Source organism: Dermochelys coriacea, chromosome 3 (assembly GCF_009764565.3).
Source record: "Dermochelys coriacea isolate rDerCor1 chromosome 3, rDerCor1.pri.v4, whole genome shotgun sequence".
In the NCBI taxonomy this organism is placed as follows: Eukaryota; Metazoa; Chordata; order Testudines; family Dermochelyidae; genus Dermochelys; species Dermochelys coriacea.
Genome location: NC_050070.1, coordinates 144,709,980 through 144,728,789, shown reverse-complemented (window position 1 = coordinate 144,728,789; position 18,810 = coordinate 144,709,980). Strand labels below are relative to the sequence as shown.

The 18,810-nt window shown below is 43.0% G+C and overlaps 2 protein-coding genes across 7 annotated transcripts in view; one reads left to right on the top strand and one right to left on the bottom strand.

Moving 5' to 3' along the window:
* PRKD3 (protein kinase D3) overlaps positions 1 to 625 on the bottom strand; it is an 80,309-nt gene extending 79,684 nt beyond the window's left edge. For 4 of the 5 annotated variants that reach the window (XR_006280466.1, XM_043512279.1, XM_043512282.1 and 1 more), the window contains exon 1: positions 400 to 548. The gene's annotated coding sequence lies outside the window, so the exon portion shown is untranslated. Of the gene's footprint in view, positions 1 to 399 lie in introns of all 5 variants that reach the window. The other variant, XM_038394280.2, reaches the window with a different exon arrangement.
* A 34-nt stretch (positions 626 to 659) lies between these two features.
* QPCT (glutaminyl-peptide cyclotransferase) overlaps positions 660 to 18,810 on the top strand; it is a 31,126-nt gene continuing 12,975 nt past the window's right edge. The window contains exons 1-2 of one of the 2 annotated variants that reach the window (XM_038394293.1): positions 660 to 906; positions 17,904 to 18,050. In XM_038394293.1, coding sequence (XP_038250221.1) covers positions 17,976 to 18,050 — 75 coding nt within the window. In that variant the 5' untranslated portion in view covers positions 660 to 906; positions 17,904 to 17,975. Of the gene's footprint in view, positions 907 to 13,640; positions 14,051 to 17,903; positions 18,051 to 18,810 lie in introns of those variants that run through there. The other variant, XM_038394292.2, reaches the window with a different exon arrangement.

Sequence of the window (18,810 nt, the reverse complement as noted above, 5' to 3'; positions counted from 1 at the left end):
GGAATTGAAGTGGCCGGCTCGCTCGTTCACACCGTTTCTGATTCGGAGTCGGGCGGGGGACTGAAAGTTTCCCGACCCCACCCCCGCCTCCGGGAGCCACTTTTGAAGTCACCGGCGGCAAAGTGCCCCTCTTCCCCCCGCGAGCGGTTGCGCCTCTCTCCGGAGATGATGTGGCCTCAGCCCGCTCCCCCCAGCAGGAGCCCGAGGCCGCCCGGGTCGGCGTTGAGGAAGCCGCCCCCATAGCAGCAGCGCAGCGCCAAGAGCCCGGGCTGCCCCGCGGGCTCCCGGAGCCTGCGCTGGCTGCACCCCCGGACCCAGCCTCCCAGGAAGGGCGGGGCTGCCCCGCGCACGGCTCCCGCCTCGACCCATCCGCCCGCCCGCCCGCAGCCCGCTACTCACCTGCGGCACAGAGCGACTCCGGCGTCCCGCGGGACAGAGCCGCTTCACACGCATCTCATTATCCCCGCTGCTCCCCGCATCCACAGAGACGCCCGCGACGGGGTAGGGCGCAAGGGCTGCCGGGAGCTGTAGTTCGACCTCCCGCTCCCTGCCTCCGCCGAGCGCGGCGAAGAAACGACAACCCCCGCCATGCCTTGCGGGAGCTGGGCGAGGGGGCGGGGCGGCGCATGCGCAGGCCTCCAGTCAAAGTTTCCGTTAGTCTTCTGCCGGGGCGGTCGATGCTGTGAATGGCTCACGAGGCGGGCGGGCGGGGAGTAGTCGGACGAGGAGGCAGCGCAGCAGTCATTGGGGGCGTCGTGCAGTTACTCTCCCGCTCCTGTGGGGAGCCCATGAGAGGCCTGAGGGGGCCCGCCCTTGCCTGCGCTGCGCTCAGCTCTGGGGAGCCCCTCCCCGCGGACACGGGTCTCCCCGAAACGCTTCAGGAAACCGCCAAACCCGCCATCGCAGGTAGAGCGGCAGAGCCGAACCCTGGCCGCAAACCCGCCCACTCGGGGGTGGGGGAAGGTGGGCAGGTCTGAGGTGACACCCGTCTGGTCATTGTGTTGCACGTTTGCACCACGGCTACCAATCGTTTGCTCCAGGCTGTGGCACATTGCCCTAAAGCTGCCCTGTGGCTGCTCATTGTGTTGCACGTTCACACTACAGCTGCCTCACGCCCGCTCATTGTGTTGCACGGTTGCACCCTGCCTAGTGCCTAGCTGCTTAGTATGTTACACAGTTGCACAGTGGCTGCTGTGCACCTGCTTCCATTACACACTTGCTGCAATTTTCACACACCTCATTGTGTTGCATGCAGTGCTGCTGGTTCCCACCAGGAATATTTTCCTTTCCAAACGGTTTTTTACTTCTTTTCGCACTGTAATTTTGTTAGTACAAGAAATCTGCTTCTCAGTTTCCCTTCATGTATTAATTTCCAACTGTGGGAAAATTGGCAGAACACCCACAAAAATGAACAGGCATTTTCCAGAGCCCTGTTCTTCATCAAGTTGTCACTTTTCAAACCCATAAGTCTAGGGAGCTTTCTGTTCTCTATCTCCTGTGCTTCCCCTTCATTAGATCATGCCCGTAGATTTCAACCTGTGATTCACCAACCCCTAGGAGTCCACAAACTATGTCTAATTTCCAAAGGAGTATGCACCTCTATTCAAAAATTTTTAGGTGTCTGCAAAATTATCACTGAATTATGTGATACACCAGGGTAGTCAGTAAGACTGCGGGCCAAATCAGGGCTGCCAGACACTTTTGAATGGATCTTGAAATCTTTTTATTTACTTATTATTGTTATTATTTTTCTATTATTTTCTCTAGAGTCTGGACCTTGTCAAAAAATAAATGATAACCCTTGCCATAGACCTCTGTATCCTTTCTCACTCTCTCTATGTCCATCTTTCCTTTATAAATTGTAGAACAGTTACTCTTGATACAATTTGGTGATACCTGCCTGGACCTACCCTTTTAAGTGCAAGGACAAATTGACTAATTGTGTAACAAAATACCATAGTGCAGAGGTTCCCAAAATTGTCCACTATGCACTTGCTCAGCAACTTCTCTAAGGAGAATTGGGTGGCCACATGGTGCCAGTTCTCCTTGTTTTCACCTGCTAAATCACATTAAAGACAGCTAAGTATATGTTAAATATCTCCCTAGCATACAGGCAATTGCTGTAGTTACTGGGATGTTACATGATTATGAATGGAAATAATTCACAGAATTGCAAAAAGGGAGGTGATCCATGTGACAAGCTTCCCCTTACAATGGTTCGTGCTATGAGAATGTTTAAGAGATCTGCTATATTAGCATGCTTATTTGGAAGGTTGTGTTGGGAGTGGAGTTCACTGTAAGCAATACTAATAGACTCTTCGTGGCCAATAAATAGGCTTGATACATAATAATGTAGCTAACACAAATATCTGGCCAAGTAATGCACTTATGTATAAATAGACTTAAGATGAATGCAGCTTTAGTGGGCTGTATTCAGGATAGGCCCTTTGTTTGTTGGGGTCCATATGCTTAACTTGTGCTTAATTTTACACACTGTGAATAGTTCTATTGACTTCAGTGAGAACGACTCGCCATATATAAAGTTAAGCATATCCCTAAGTCTCTTCAGGATCAGGGCATTAGGCCCAGATTTTCAAAAGTGGTGACCAGTTTTGGGTGCCTCTATTTTGGGGGACCAAATGGGTATCTAAAAATCAGTGGCCACTTTTGAAAGGTTTTACTTTAACATCTCTATAAAGTGGGCATAATAATACCTACTCAATAGATGTACTATTAAGTTTTAATATTTTTAAATCATGTTGAGATCACTTGGAGGAAGAAAGCTATAGACAGATGCACAATAATTATCTCTTTAGGAAAAAGAAAAGGTGTACTTGTGGCACCTTAGAGACTAACAAATTTATTTTATAAATTTATTTAGTCTCTAAGGTGCCACAAGTACTCCTTTCCTTTTTGCGGATAGAGACTAACACGGCTGCTACTCTGAAACATCTCTTTAGTGTTGCCAGATTAAGATCTCTGCCCATCAAGACAGACATGGAAGGCTGGTCAATGTACTTGAGAACAGATCCAAAGGCCACTGAAGTCAATGGGAGTCTTTCCTCTGACTTCAGATTAGACCTTTAAACACTGCAGCTGATACAGAATGCAGCAGGCCTATGTTCTGACTGGAGCCAGGTTATGGGATCATATTTAGCCTGGAGCTTCATGCTGAAATAGGGAATTATTTTAAACAAAAATTGAAGTTAATGTGGCTGAAGCTGCTTTTAACTGAATGCTAAAACGCCCTGGAACTTTTTAGTGAAGCATATTCCATGAATAGATGATGTTACCAAAGTACAGTACAAGATAACTCTGAGCAATCTGTGTCTTTTCTCCCCTAAAATGGGACTCCCACACACAAACATTATAAACATAAAAATCACCTCTTTAAACATTATTGCTGATCCCTAGCAGAGCTAGGATTCACTCTCTAAAGTTTTAAGTGCAGCAAGCATTTCACATGCTGAATGGCAGCTCCCAAAAATAGTGGTTAATGGACAATAACAGATGGATATTAGGTACTTTACACTCATTTGGTCAGCAATTAAGCTTCTTTATAAAGAAGCTCAACTCTGAATCATCCAGTAGGGTTGATACTGTTTAATTTGTTGCCCTAAGCCATAATAGTTGCTTTTTCATAAATTCGAATTGAAGATGGATTAGTTAAAATCATTTTTATAGTCCATTAAGTAGCACCACGAGAAACAACAAATCAGGGAACTGTAAGCACGATATGGCTACACTGTGACTTGCTGAAGCACCCAAAATGTTTTGTTCAAACTTTAAGAGCTATTAAGTAAAACAAATCTAAACGCAGCTCTGAATTTCAATATCTATATATAGTAGCACATATGGCTGTATAAAGGCAGGGCCTAGTTTATGTGATTATACTGCACAGCATTACTGATGTATGAAGCATTAGGGCACTGATCATCTAGACTAATTGACAGCATAAGGAGCCTAATTTATCATTTCCATGACTATCACAACCTGTATTTAACTGACATTTCCTGTGGATTTCATACATTTATATTTGGCTTCCTAATCATCTCTTTTTCAGGTGCTCTATATATATTTAGGCTTCCTCTTCTGTTTTCATAACTCAGATCTTTCATTATTAGAATCAGCTGGATTTTCTAACTTGCCTTCCTCTTCGATATCTTTAGGGCTAGCTGGCTAGGCCATTGGTATTTCTAGCATAATATCTGAAACTAGGGTTAACTAGCTCTTTGCTAAGTTTTGTTTTCTGTAAAATGCTGTTTTATATTCCATATGGTGTATCATTTTTGTAGCCACAGTGCGTTTTATAGTAGTTCTAAGTTTGACATAAGGGTACATTTTTAGCACTAGAAGGAGAGTGAATCTATTCCTTTTCATTCTATCTCTCTGTGGTTTACACTGTTCTTCTAGCATCTAAATGGTATTCAAAAGGGGAAAGGTCCTAGGGAATTTGACTTCTGCATTTGTTTGAGAATCTCTGAAACAATGCACTGTGTTGGTTGTTGCTTCTTGTGGACCTAGTCCTGCATACTTTGCACAACCAAAGCTCCCCTTAGAGTCAGTGGGAATTTGGGGTTTGCAAGGAATGCTGGTTCAGACCCTGAGATAGAAACTGCTATTTAAAAAAAATCCCATATTTTACCTTTCTCCTTCTTTGCAGGTCACAACCTGTAATATATATTTCTATTCCAGTTGCTAGGGAACCTCTATAGGTCTGGAGTACAGATTTGGTTTGGATAAAATCCTGAAATTTGGATGCCTGTCTGAATTTGCTTAATCACTTACCTTGATAGGAGAGGTCAACTTTCTTCCTCGCAAAGTTAAAATTTGTCATTAAGAAACCATCTCCAACAGGAGAATGGGAAGGAAGCTTTGTGGTTTTAAAATCATGGGGGGCAAACTCATTCTAAATGTAAATCCATTGAAACCAATCAATCTTTTGGAATTTCCCTACCCACCACTAAAAAAGACAGTAATGGCATGATCCTGTAACTCTTACTGCCATGTGTTGGCCTTGCTCACATGAGTAGTCACATTTAAACCATATTCAAATCCTATTGTTTCCATAATGAAGTCAATGTAAGACTAAGTTATACTCACCTAAGCAAGGGTTTCAGGATTGAACCCTACAGTATTATTCAGTTCCCAGCAGTTGCAGCTGGATACAATATCAGCCTAAGGGGGCAGAAGCCCTTAAATCTCAGTCACTGTGATGCTTCCCAGGGTACCCTGGGTTGTAATGCACCTCGCTATCACCTGTCCTTAGCATGAGGAAGCCTTCTCTGTGTCTGCCATGGGTCAGCTTCCCAACTCTACCAGCCAGAGGAACAAGCATTCTCCTCTGGCCTTTCAGGATCCCGTTAGTCTAAAGATTAGCAATAGGCACACTCCAATCCCCTGGTTTGCTGAGTGTGTCCCTGGTCCACTGGACACTCGCCATATTCCCAGATTCACTCCTTCCAAAGAAATAGTTCTATCTCAGATCTACCAGTACTATCTCAGATCACCACTCCACTTAACTCACAGCACTTAGATATGTTTATAGTAAAATCAAACATAAATTCAAGTAGAAGTACTGGAAACAAATGGTTACCTATAAAACAAAATCATACTACTCATTCTAGAGCCTAGACTTAGTTAACAAGATACTTTCATGGCTAATAAAGTATTGCTTGCCCAAATCCATGCAGCTTTTTAGAGTCAGGCTGGCTGTGACCCTTCTTTCATGAAACATGCACACTGTCTTTTTGCCTCCTAAGTGAGGGATTCAGTGTGTCTCTTTATACTCCAACACATATCATGCCATGCCTTTGGCTTTATTCATGATACCCACTGCTTTTTGTTTCTTCCTGTAGATTTCCTCTGTTGTAGATTTTGCAATCTCAGTTTGCAATTGGCTCTGTAATCATTATGCAAACAGGCATACAATACCCAATACACAAATGGCCATAAAGGGAGATAGATGTCAGATACCTCAGAGAAGTTCCTTTCAGGCAGGAGGTATGTCATCTCCTGGTGACCTGCCTTAGCCCCAAGACCTTAAGAGAATAATTTTCATTAAAGATACATAACTTAAGTATTATCTGTATATACATTTCACAATGATTATGATGACTAGGGGGCTATTGGCTCTCTGTAAAGACATCACCTGCCCCCCTTTGGTGAACTATTATGCAGGTCTCCAACCCAGCAGATCCCTGTAAAACCCTAAGTAATCACTGTGTCCTCTGCCAGTTGGGAACACAGGGTCCCTGGGTCACAGTCACTATATACAGTGATTATACATTATCATAAAGGGCCTGGTCCAATGCCAACATGATATCGATAGAAAGGCTCCCATCAACTTTAGTGGGCAATGGATCAGGCCAAATTGTTGTAATCTATCACAAAGCAATCTGGACAAAACAAATCTATTCCTATATGACTCCTGTGGTACAATGGGTGTGCCACAAATTTACCTTGAGTAAGTTTGGGGATATTTTAAAAAAATGGAAAATCCCCACCCTCCCCTTTCTTTGGGCCTAATATTCAGAAGAGCTGAGCATCCAAAATGACAGCTGACATCAATAAAGAGTCAAGGTTGGTGAGGTAGTATGTTTTATTGGATCAACTTCTGTTGGTGAGAGAGACAAACTTTCAAGCTACACAGAGCTCTTCCTCAGATCTGGGAAAGGTTCTCAGTGTCACAGCTAAATATGCAGTCAAACAGATATTTAGCATAACTAGTTAGCACATATTCTAAGGGACCATTCAAATCAATGGGATCTGCAGGTGTTTGAGCCTTCTGAGAATCAGACTTTGCATTATGTTAGCAGCAGTGGATGTGTGTTCCTCATAGTTAAGAACCAGGGTAATCAAGAAATGATTAGAAAAAGTTCTGCAGAGAGAGTCTGGTTTTAGCTAAGATACATGTATTATGTAGTCTAATAAAGAGTGCAAGTAATGCACAAAAGACCTTTACAAATATTTGCTCTGTATGATGTTCCCTCTAGTGTGCACCAGATGGCACTGTGACATTACCTGGTTTAAGGAAAGAAACTATATAGAGCTGGCAGAATTATTTATTGCAAATCATTTATCTGACAGCCCCATGCAGAGAATGGAGATACTGAAACAGTGACATATATCATGTTTCTAAAAATTGCTGTGAAGTTTTGTGTTTGATAAAAAGTGAAACCTGCACTAAGACTCAGATTCCATACTTCCAATTAATTCCAGGCTGAATTCTGTCCTATTTTTGGAGGGGTGCGGATGGGCAAGACAAAAGACCTTTAATTTTCCCTAAGCAGGAGGACAAAGTACAGTATCAACTTTCTTTCTAGCTTTCCATCCATAGCTTTTAGTGTTGCAAAAAAATGTCAGAGGGTTATCTTCCAAAGTTTCCCCCAGCAGGGCCCCATCACTCTTGAACATGGACTACATGACTTCCCACTTCTATTCCCCCACTGAACCATGTTCCCAACTTTCCCAGCCTCATGGACTAGTGTGCAGAGGATATTTTTATTTTGAGAGGTGGCTTCTGTGACCTGACTGCTTATCTGTGTTAGAGATAGGAGCTTTGAGTCTACTGCTGTATTTAAAGAATGGTTGGCCTTTTTCTTCTTTGTAAGGCTAATGAAACAGATCTTCAATGGATAAATGGGAACTGAAACTGTTGTTTAGCTTTTGACGCACTCTCCTGGAGCATCCAGAACTGTCATGCACCTTGTTACACCTCTGCCTTAGCAAAAGAGGGATTTGTTGGTGTTAAACTGTGTGACAGTTCCCCTCCACCACAGCCCAAACAAACTTCTTAGGACTCCACCTGTCCTAACTTTGCCTTGAAGGTTAAACCTTCGTGTACTTCAGTTCCCAAACTATCCAGAAGCATCTCCCTGCAGCATCCAGCCCCTGTCACTGGACACTCGCAGAAATTACCAGGTCCAAAGAGACAGAGTTCACAGGAGCCTGTTGGCTCAGCTGAGGGTGCACACCTCAATTTAATATAACAGCACTGAGATGAACTTATCATACAAGAACAAGTTTATTAATAAAGATCAGAGATTTAAGTGATACTAAGTGAGATAATAGGAACAGAAAATGGTTACAAATAAAAACAAAAGTATAATAATGTTTTCTAGTGACTAACACTGAACTAAACAAGCAACAATCCTGGACTAAGATAAGTTTCTTGCCTAAACCAACCTTTCAGTGTCACCCAGCCCACCTGGTTGGGGAGCCATCATTCAGGGAATGCAAAGAGTGCAGGACCCTTTGTTCCCTCTGTGATGGATAACAAAGCAGTTCTTTCCCCTTCTTATATCCAGTAATCCCTTGTGATATGTTATTTTGAAGTGTATCTCCAAATACAGTTCTTCTCCCCTGCTTCTTGTGCTCCTGTGTGCTGACGCCATGCTATTTTCTTATCCTCCTGATAATGTGCTTTTTCTGTTGACTTAAAATGCAAATGAAACTTGCTTTCCCAATTCTTGTTTCAAACAGATACCTTGGCAGCCAGGTAAATCAACATTCCTTTGTCTGGAGAAGACTTACCAACCCTGTTTGATTACATGGCTTTAAAGATATTTTCAGTATACACATACAGCTTTTTAATTAACACTCAGACATACATCACACAATGCTTATGATGACCAATAAGACATAAGTTTTCATTTGATACTTTACATCAGTGGTTCTCAAAGCCGGTCCACCGCTTGTTCAGGGAAAGCCCCTGGCAGGCCGGACCTGTTTGTTTACCTGCTGCGTCTGCAAGTTCGGCCAATCGCGGCTCCCACTGGCCATGGTTCGCTGCCCCAGGCCAATGGGGGCTGCAGGAAGCGGTGCGGGCCAAGAAACGTGCTGGCTGCCCTTCCCACAGCCTCCATTGGCCTGGAGCGGCGAACCGCGGCCAGAGGGAGCCGCAATCAGCTGAAACTGCAGCTGCTGCAGCTAAACAAACTGGTCCAGCCCACCAGGGGCTTTCCCTGAACAAGTGGTGGACCGGCTTTGAGAACCACTGCTTTACATGACATTCTTTATAAACACCCAGACAACAACATATTAGGTGCAGTGAGTTAGTCAGGCTTGATAGGAGTTGTTACATGGCAGTGAACCCTTTGCTGGTGGGCACTGAGGGCCTCATAGGGTTACACTACTCCACTTCTTCACTCTACTGCTATGTGTAAATATTCAAAACTGGTTTAACTGGTCTAGTTCCACTAATATTTTAGCCAAAAACAATTTCCTTTGTTATCATTTGTATCAGTTTGTATCAGTTATCATTTGTATTTATAAGTGGTAGCGCCAGCTATTTCCTGTGTGGCTACTAGCTTTGTGCTGGTATTGCCCTAGTTCAGTGGTTCCCAAACTTTAACAATCTGTGAACCCCTTTCACTAAAATGTCAAGTCTCACGAACCCCCTCCTAAAAATGAATATTTACAGGGATTTTCTCCTTTAACTGAGTATAAACTATAAAAGCAGTGATCTTGGAAATACAATTTGTTTTTATGACATGCTTATTACAGACTATATCATTACAGTATTTTTATTACATTATGAAAACAGCAACACTCTTCCAAGATCTCACTTTCATAGCTTGTATCACTTTGAATAAGCCTGTATAAGACAAGGCTCCTATGTTTCATCAAAGAGTATCAGATGTGACACAGCATGAAGGTATTTAAGAAGCCAACTCAAATCGTTCCTCTTACACAAGCGTTCAGGTCTTGAGCAGTCCAGGCAAACAACACAAACAAAGCTTAAACTTGTTCTTCATAATAATTTTATGAAGTGAGCTGTAGCTCACGAAAACTTATGCTCAAATAAATTTGTTAGTCTCTAAGGTGCTACAAGTACTCCTTTTCTTTTTGCGAATACAGACTAACACGGCTGCTACTCTGAAACTTTTTATAAGATTACAGGACAATTCATATATATTTTGGATGCAGCGTGTGTTTTGTTTTAAATTGTTCACAGCATTATATGTAAACTTTCTGTAACCCATTGTAGATAGTGAAGCATGACATATATACTTGAGGGCAACATTGTTTGACTTAAGACAGAATAAAAATATTTTAAAAAATCCTGTATTATCTATAGGTATGTCTTCACTAGCAACTGCTTTAATGTGGCTGTGTAGTTGTGGCACCACCGCTGGGAGAGAGCTCTCCCAGCGCTGTAAAAAACCATCCCCATGAGGGGAGTAGCTCCCAGCATTGGTGCACTGTCTACACTGCCACTTTACAGTGTTTAAACTTGCAGTGCTCAGGGGGGTGTTTTTTCCACACCCTGAGCGAAAGTTGCAGCACTGTATAGTGGCAGTGTAGAGGCCTACGAGTTTTCTACAATACCCATCACCATAACACCTATGTGCTTCCTAGATAATTTAGGTCAGCATAACAGGATCTTCAGCCTGGCAATGGACTTCATTACTTGTTTCACAGGGAGTGGTTTAAATACTTCTAAAGACTTCTTCTAATGCTTCATTATGCATGGTGGGACCAAACCCTCTGAGGGTATGTCTACACTACAGCAGCACAGCTGCAGTTGACAGAAGAGGTTTTTCCATCGATACAGGTAATACACCTTTCCAAAAGAGGCAATAGCTAGGTTGTCAGAAGAATTACTCTGTTGAGCTAGCGTGTCTACAGTAAGAATTAGACTGACCTAACTACATTACACATGATGTAACATTTGTCACACCCCTGAGTAATGCAGCTAGGTCAATCTAATTTTTAGGTTTAGACCAAGTTCAGAGGTGGTATAGTAAATAATACTACCCAGTCCTGAATCAAGTTTATTGTCTCAGCAAGTTCCTCCCATATGTGATTGAGCTTTTCTGCCAGGTAGGATGAGATCTTTTTGCATTGGTCAATACTTGTGTCCAAAGTCCAGCTTACATAGTCTGCACTGATTAGTCAGTACACTATTCAGAATAGCTCTGATGGCTATGATTTTGCAGCTATGAAGGCAGGCAGCAGAATATTATTTTTGTGCCATTATGTAGTACTGTAAGAAGTCCTTGTGCTCTTGGCAAATAGATTTAGAGTAGTTTCCCACCACTAGTGGCCTAGTCATGTCCCAGCACATCTGCCTATGTATGATCTTAATTTGATGTAATTTGTGTGTGTCCCATGTTAATCTTTGTGGTCAGTGCAGGGTGAAAGCGAGACTTGGGGCCTGTGCATCAACTTTAGTGATCATGAAGTGATTATAAAATTTTATAAGTTTGCCAGCATCTTGGCCTTGAAGCTGGAAGTTTTACCTGTCTAAGGCAGGCTGTAAACTAAGGCTGTAAACTTATAGGTTTCAGAGTAGCAGCCGTGTTAGTCTGTATTCGCAAAAAGAAAAGGAGTACTTGTGGCACCTTAGAGACTAACAAATTTATTAGAGCATAAGCTTTCGTGAGCTACAGCTCACTTCATCGGATGCATTCCGATGCAGTGAGCTGTAGCTCACGAAAGCTTATGCTCTAATAAATTTGTTAGTCTCTAAGGTGCCACAAGTACTCCTTTTCTTTTTGTAAACTTATAAATTCACAAGTTTTTCACAATCAAAGCGGCTTTGTTGTCACTTCCTTTCCCTGGTGGAATGCAATGAAAGCCATGATCTTGGCCTGGAGGAGGTGGTGATCAGACCTGTGGAGTGGAACTTTTATGATGTCCCTGAGCGCCACTCTTAGGCTGAAGATCAGCTCCAGCATGTCTCTTCTCTGAGTGTGAAGGACTAGAGGTGGCTCAAATGAATTACATGTTTCCATGCAGAAGAAGATTTTGGATGCTATGTCATCCTTAGTATTGTCTAGGTTGAAGTCACCAACAAATAATGACCCTGGGGAATTCCAGCTCCACAGTTGTAAATATATCCATGTTGTATCAACCAGGCAAGGTACTAACAAGCTTCAACAGGACTTTATTTTCAAAAGAGAAACCTCTTTACCAAGCAGCTGCTGCACCCTCTGTAGCTTTCTCCCAGCCTCTCAACTCCTCCTCCCTCTTTCCTGTCCTTTCAGATTCCCAACAGCCAGAAATCCCAATTCTAATAATTACAAGCAACATCGAAACACCACAATTCATTAGTTACTCCAGGAAGCCTGCAGGGCTTTTGTCCAGAAGTCAGTAGATCAACAAGATCCTAGTTTCCTGTTGTCGTTAGCCTCAGAGACCAGGTGGGATAAATTTAAAGGTTTTGATTTCTGGGTTGGAATGTCTCCATATTTGATGCTGGAGGGCAGCAGGACAGCTTCCTATTTTTATCCTCTTTCTGTTTTCTGGGATCTTTCTCAGTTTCTATTGTATTGAATAGCCTTTGAGTACTGAATGAGTAAAAATGTGATGGGAGAGGCTTCAAACCAAGCCTCAGTGATGCAAGCAAAGTCAGGGGTTTAATTCAAAATTGGATCCAGGATGGTGATAGTTCAAGTGTCAGTTGATCCTGCATTCATAATATTGGGAAAAATCGTAGAAAAATGTATAGCAGATACTAGTGCAATCCCCAAACTTAAACATTTTGGGAATAGAATTTGACTCTTTCATTAATCATAAAATCACTGTCTCTGGCCACTTTTGACTTAACAATTGATGTAGAATAGCATATATAATAAGTAACTTATTTGCATTTATATAGATATTACATTTTCAAGACATTGTACAAACTGTGATACAGCATGGCCAGAGGGCAGCAGGAGAGTGTTAGAAGGGAGCCTTATTCCCTACAGAGGGAAGAAAGTTTGCTATAAATTAATTAAAGCACCTGAAGCCAGTAACCCAATAAAACAAAAAAAAACCTGCTTCAATCAGACAAGAGGAAGAGTTGAAGTAGAGTGGATTGGTGTTGGAGTAGAGAAGAGAGCACTCTGAAGGAGTTGAAGCAAAGTGGATTGGTGGAGCAGAGAGCAGTTTGGAGGGAAGCAGAGGAGAGTTTAGAGAAGTGCTGTGGTGGGCTAAGACCACCAAGACCTGAGGTAAATGGACACCTGGTTTGTGCAGAGGGAGGGCAGGAAGCCCCACAAGCTGAAGGGCAGGAGAGGGAAGTAGCCCCCAGGGGAAGAAACCGCTAGTTCAAGTGGTTTACCGCTATCCCTAGGGCCCGGGTCCCTCCTGCTCCACTCCCCTCCTCTAGGACATGAGTGGGGCAGTTAATATCCCAGTTCAGGGCAAGAAATGGTGCCCTGAAACCCCCCACCCCCCAAGAAGAGAAAGCACAAGACCCATCATCGTAGTGCTGGCAATTTGCCACAAAACAATCACTGAACATTGATCATCATTAACTATTTACACAATAAGGCCAAGATTTTCAGTAAGGGGGGCCTGAAGCTAGGCTGGTAAGTCCCTATTAATGTACCTGAAGTAGGTGGCCTGACTTTCAAAAGCGCTGATGCCAACAGGAGCTGTTTGGTGCTTGGCACCTTTGAATGACACCCTGTCTGTAAAAACAAACAGCTTTTTAATCTCCACTCAAAAAGAACTTCACAAACCAGTCCACAACTCTCCTCACTTTTCCCAGTGAGAAACACAAGCCCTCAGAGCCTCATTGTAACCCTGGAGGAAAACATCAGGGAGGGAACACATGGGAGAAAAGGGAGAGACCATCCTGTTGTAATCACTGCCTGAGGATTTGGGGATTAGTCACACTCCTGATGATGCTGACGTGGTGCTAGGGACAGGGCTCATCCCAGAAGGGAAATGAACTGGGAAAGGCTGGGTAAAAGGGTAGGTGCTGCTGAATGAATCATAGATAGTCAGGCGTCTGCTCCTGCAACAGATCGTTGGGAAGCCACCTCCCCCCCACCCCTCCACCAGGACTGCCCCCTTTTCCCCTCCTACCTCCAGATCCTTAATCAGGCAGAGAGAGAAGGGGAGGGGTGGATTGCAGAAGAAGCTGCTCCAGCTACTGACTCACGCACAGGAAGAAGAGCAGTAGCAGCTGCAGAAGAGGATGGCAGGGGGAAACAGGGGTAATAAGGCAGCAGCATCTTTCTGCCTGACTGGGGCACTTTACCTGGCAACAGTCACCTTCTCTCAGCTGACAGATGGGAGGGAAGCCAGAGCAAACTGGACACAGGAGAAGGTGGGTCACAGTTGTATTTCTCAAACTGATTCGTCTTCTCACCCCCCTTAAATGCAGCGTGGCTTTGGCATATGAATGTGTGGGGAGGGGAGATCAGCAGCTGAGCTGTTTAAACCAGGCGTGCCTCTCAGTCAGGAGGCTTCTGGAAGAGGAGTTCAGACAGACACTCTCATTTGATCCCTACTCCTTCCCTGTAAGAGAAGACATCGGCATGAATTGCATCTTTGTTGTGCAGCCTGTGGCTGTGATCAGGGTTCTGTCGTCAGTGTAAGAGGTGCTGATGTGATGATAATACAGTGTGGGTGGATAGGCTAAGTTCTCTGAGCCACCCACAACATAGAGACCAGAGTGAATCTTAGCTTATTGTTATTTAGAGAGAACTGTCAGTGTACCTAATACAGACTCAGGTAAAAAGATAACATGGCCTTCATCATAATTTAATGGCTGCAGATAATTCTTTTTCTCAATGTGTTATTGTGATGATATGAGATTAACACTAACGTAGCACTGGCAACTCAACAAGAGAAACATTTTGCAGAGAACTGTTGAACTTGGGGGGAAAAAAAGAAAATCTAAGACTGTTAAGACTGCAGAAAAGAAATGAGAGAGAGAGATTATAATTAAAATGATTCAGAGTATTATATGTTGGTCTGAGGAAAAGAAGGGCTCTGTTAAAATAGTAAATTCTGTCTAGCTTTCAGAGTAGCAGCCGTGTTAGTCTGTACTCGCAAAAAGAAAAGGAGTACTTGTGGCACCTTAGAGACTAACAAATTTATTAGAGCATAAGCTTTCGTGAGCTACAGCTAAAAATTTATTAGTCTCTAAGGTGCCACAAGTACTCCTTTTCTGTCTAGCTTGGAACATATAAGTAGGGGCTATAGCAGATAATGACAATAGAACGGCTGCATCATTATTTGGAAAGAAGATATTAGCATGTTTTGTTGCATCCAGAGTTATTGTGTTTCTTAAAAAAAAAAAACCAATTACAACAACAAGATTAGAATCATAGACTTTAAGGTCATAAGGGACCATTATGATAGTCTAGTCTGACCTCCTGCACAACGCAGGCCACAGAATCTCACCCACCCACTCCTGTAACAAACCCCTAACCTATGTCTGAGCTACTGAAATCCTCAAATCGTGGTTTAAAGACTTCGAGGTGCAGAGAATCCTCTAGCAAGGGACCTGTGCCCCACGTTGCAAAGGAAGGCAACCCCCCCCCCAGGGCCTCTGACAATCTGCCCTGGAGGAAAATTCCTTCCTGACCCCAAACATGGTGATCAGCTAAACCCTGAGCATGTGGGCAAGACTCGCCAGCCAACCACCCAGGAAAGAATTTTCTGTAGTAACTCAGATCCCACCCCATCTAATATCCCATCACAGGCCATTGGGCATATTTACCGCTAATAGTCAAAGATCAATTAATTGCCACAATTAGGCTATCCCATCATACCATCCCCTCCATAAACTTATCAAGCTTAGTCTTGAAGCCAGATAGGTCTTTTGCCCCCACTGCTTCCCTTGGAAGGCTGTTCCAGAACTTCACTCCTCTGATGGTTAGAAAGCTTAGTCTAATTTCAAGTCTAAACTTCCTGATGGCCAGTTTATATCCTTTTGTTCTTATATCCACATTGGTACTGATCTTAAATAATTCCTCTCACTCCCTGGTATTTATCCCTCTGATTATATTTATAGAGAACAATCATATCTCCCCTCAGCCTTCTTTTAGTTAGATCTCAGGATTAATACTTACTGAGATAGAATAAAAAAAAAGGAGTACTTGTGGCACCTTAGAGACTAACAAATTTATTAGAGCATAAGCTTATGCTCTAATAAATTTGTTAGTCCTTTTCTTTTTGCGAATACAGACTAACACGGCTGCTACTCTGAAACCTGAGATAGAATAATACAGCAGTAAAAATACAGGCAGACACTCAAAATATAACAGTTATTTGGCCTGATTATGAAACACAAACATGGTTTCTTCATGCAGAAGTTATTTGAGCCACATGAAATATAATAGATTGTAGAGCTTCAAGTTTAATTTAATCAAGTGTTCCAAGACTTTCAAATGGAAAAAATATTCAAGACCCATTTTGAGTTGATCGTAAAGAATCTGAGCCCGAAGTTCATCTAGAATTCACTGACTTCCAGTAATCTGATTTAACATCCAGTAATGTATAGGGCTGCAGTCAGAATTTACCAGGCCCAAAACAAGATGGCAAGAGATGCTACCTTCTGTTCTATTTTTCATTAACTTCCCCTTTGTCATCCTCTCACATCCTCATTTTACCACTTGTTTAGTTAATTTGTTTTAATTATTTTACTTAAAAAAAAAATCTGTGCCCAGTAGAATTCTGTTTGGCTCATCTTTCTGTATTCATATTTATCTTTCCAGATATAACCCATAGGGGCAGCACTGTAGACCACTAAGCAAATATCTAATTGAGGCTGAGTCCATGGTGACACTGGTCATTACAGAAAATGCCAAGCAGCATCAGTGCCTCTCTCCAGCTCTCTTTCTCACCACACATACTCTCCCTCTCTTTACCCCACCCACCCACTCTACTCACTCTGTCCTATCTACCAAGCCAACCCAGTTGCCATTGATTTCAGTGGAAACATCAGGCCTTCACCCCACCCCTCATCACTGTAACCCTTCTACCAGGTGGAGTTGGCAACAACAAAGGCTGGGTTCACTGTCTCGGGCAGTGGTTTTCAAACCGAAGTATGTGTACTCCTAGGGATACGCAAGCTCTCATCAAGGGGTAATGGCAAACAATGCATTTTATTACACGCTGTAATGGTGGACAATGCCAAGTCTTACTAAATAAAATGCAGTCTAATCATAGGTATATTATGATCCTATCTCAGATAGGGTAGACTACATTATTTGGAAAGGGGTACATAGTCTAAAAAGTTTGAAAACCACTGCTCTAGGAGTTTCTCTTAGCAACAGAAAATAGAACCAGCTCAAGCCCCCATCCAGTCATCTGGAAAAATGAAACACCACCGTTGGGCACTTCTAAGAGGTAACACTTCCCCTCTCGCAAGCTCTGAATCGGTGTATAACAAAAGAAAACTTTTATTAAAAGGGACCCAATGTTTATTTGGGAAAACACCACAACCATAATCCAAAGCATGTGATCGCAGGCAAACACACACCCCACAGTGCTTTGGGCAGTGTCCTTTGCCTCAGTTTCACACCTTACGGTGTGAAACTCCAACAAGCTGCTGCACTCCCGCTGCTCTCTCTCTCCCTCCTCTCTGTCAGCAGTGGCTGCCATCCCCTGCTACTGCTGTCTCTCTGCTGCTGTGCTCTACTGCCACTGCTGCTGTCTTCCATTGGTATTGCATCGCATTCTGAGGTTCCATTCCAGCTCTCAGGGATTCCAGCAGGTAGTGGGGAACCTCACTGCTGGTGTAGTTGCTATGTTGCCTTTAACTGTTCCCACATAAGTGCTAAGGCTCAGCCCCTAGACTTGCTCAGCAGTGAGGACAGCTCAAGGAATCACCAACTGGAAACAAGGACTCTTAATGGAGTTTAATCAGGTCTATCATTAAATGCTGGAGAGGGGTAGATCAAATGGTGTCTAGGATGTTTCTCAAATGTGGCAAAATGATCTGCACCCTATACTGCCATTTTTAGAGTCACCTTTGAGAGAAGACCCACACTCCTAAGGGATTGTTGTCCTTATTCCTGGAGGATGCCACAGGAAATAAGATTAGCACTCAATATGTTGTTAATATAGTACAATATGTTGTTTGCATTCTATAGCATTACGTTTGTCATATTGAAGAAAACAACACAAACTACCTAACAGATAATAGTTGCCTCTTTTTCCTTCTGCAGTACTCCCACCAACCAACCATTTTAACTTTTGCTGGTATCCAGCAAGTTGCAGCATGCACAGATGTTTCTCAAATGTGGCAAAATGATCTGCACCCTATACTGATAGAGAGATACCCAGGATCACCAGGAAATTATGCTGTGCGTCAGGTGAGACTACATCCTCTGGACACACTAAGGATACCATCTGTTGTTTGTATTCTGGTAGTGCCCTCAGTTTATGAGGCTCTGGCCCCCCACGTGTGGAGACACATTTGCTGCATTCAGTAAGACCACTACCATCAGAAGACTGAGAAATGTCATCCATAAAGACACAATATCAAGGCTGACAGGCCCAAAACTTAATCTACTTTAAATTCTATTCCCTAATTTTACACAGCTCCAAAAAGTATTACTTGTAAAAGAAAATCAGATGTTAAATATATATTTAAGTGAGAGTACTCCATGTAACCTAAAATCAGCCCAGCTGGATGTCTTTGTGCTCACACAAACATGCCATGTTTGCACAGTTGCCTTTGGAACTTCACATGTGGGGCAAGCCAAATGTCTTCCCTGAAGAGGTTTTACTGAGGTCTTACTTTTTGAGGATGGAGGGCTCACAGAGTTGCCCCAAAGATTATCTAGTGGTGGGTAGGACCATGATGCAATTTGACATCTTGCCTGCTCTGGATTACTATAGTTTATCAAGAAGCTACAGTGTTTTTAAAAGGTACATAGGACCAGGACTCAGGGTTTCCTTTGCTGGTCCTTCCACCTATTCACTGTGCCACCTGGGGCAAGTCACTTTACTTTTCCAGTTTCAATGACCACATCTATAATGTGGGGATATCAGTTCTTCTTTATCTCAGAGGAGTAACATGAGGCTTAATTCATTAATGTTTTTAAAGCACTTTGGGAGCCCTGGAAGAAA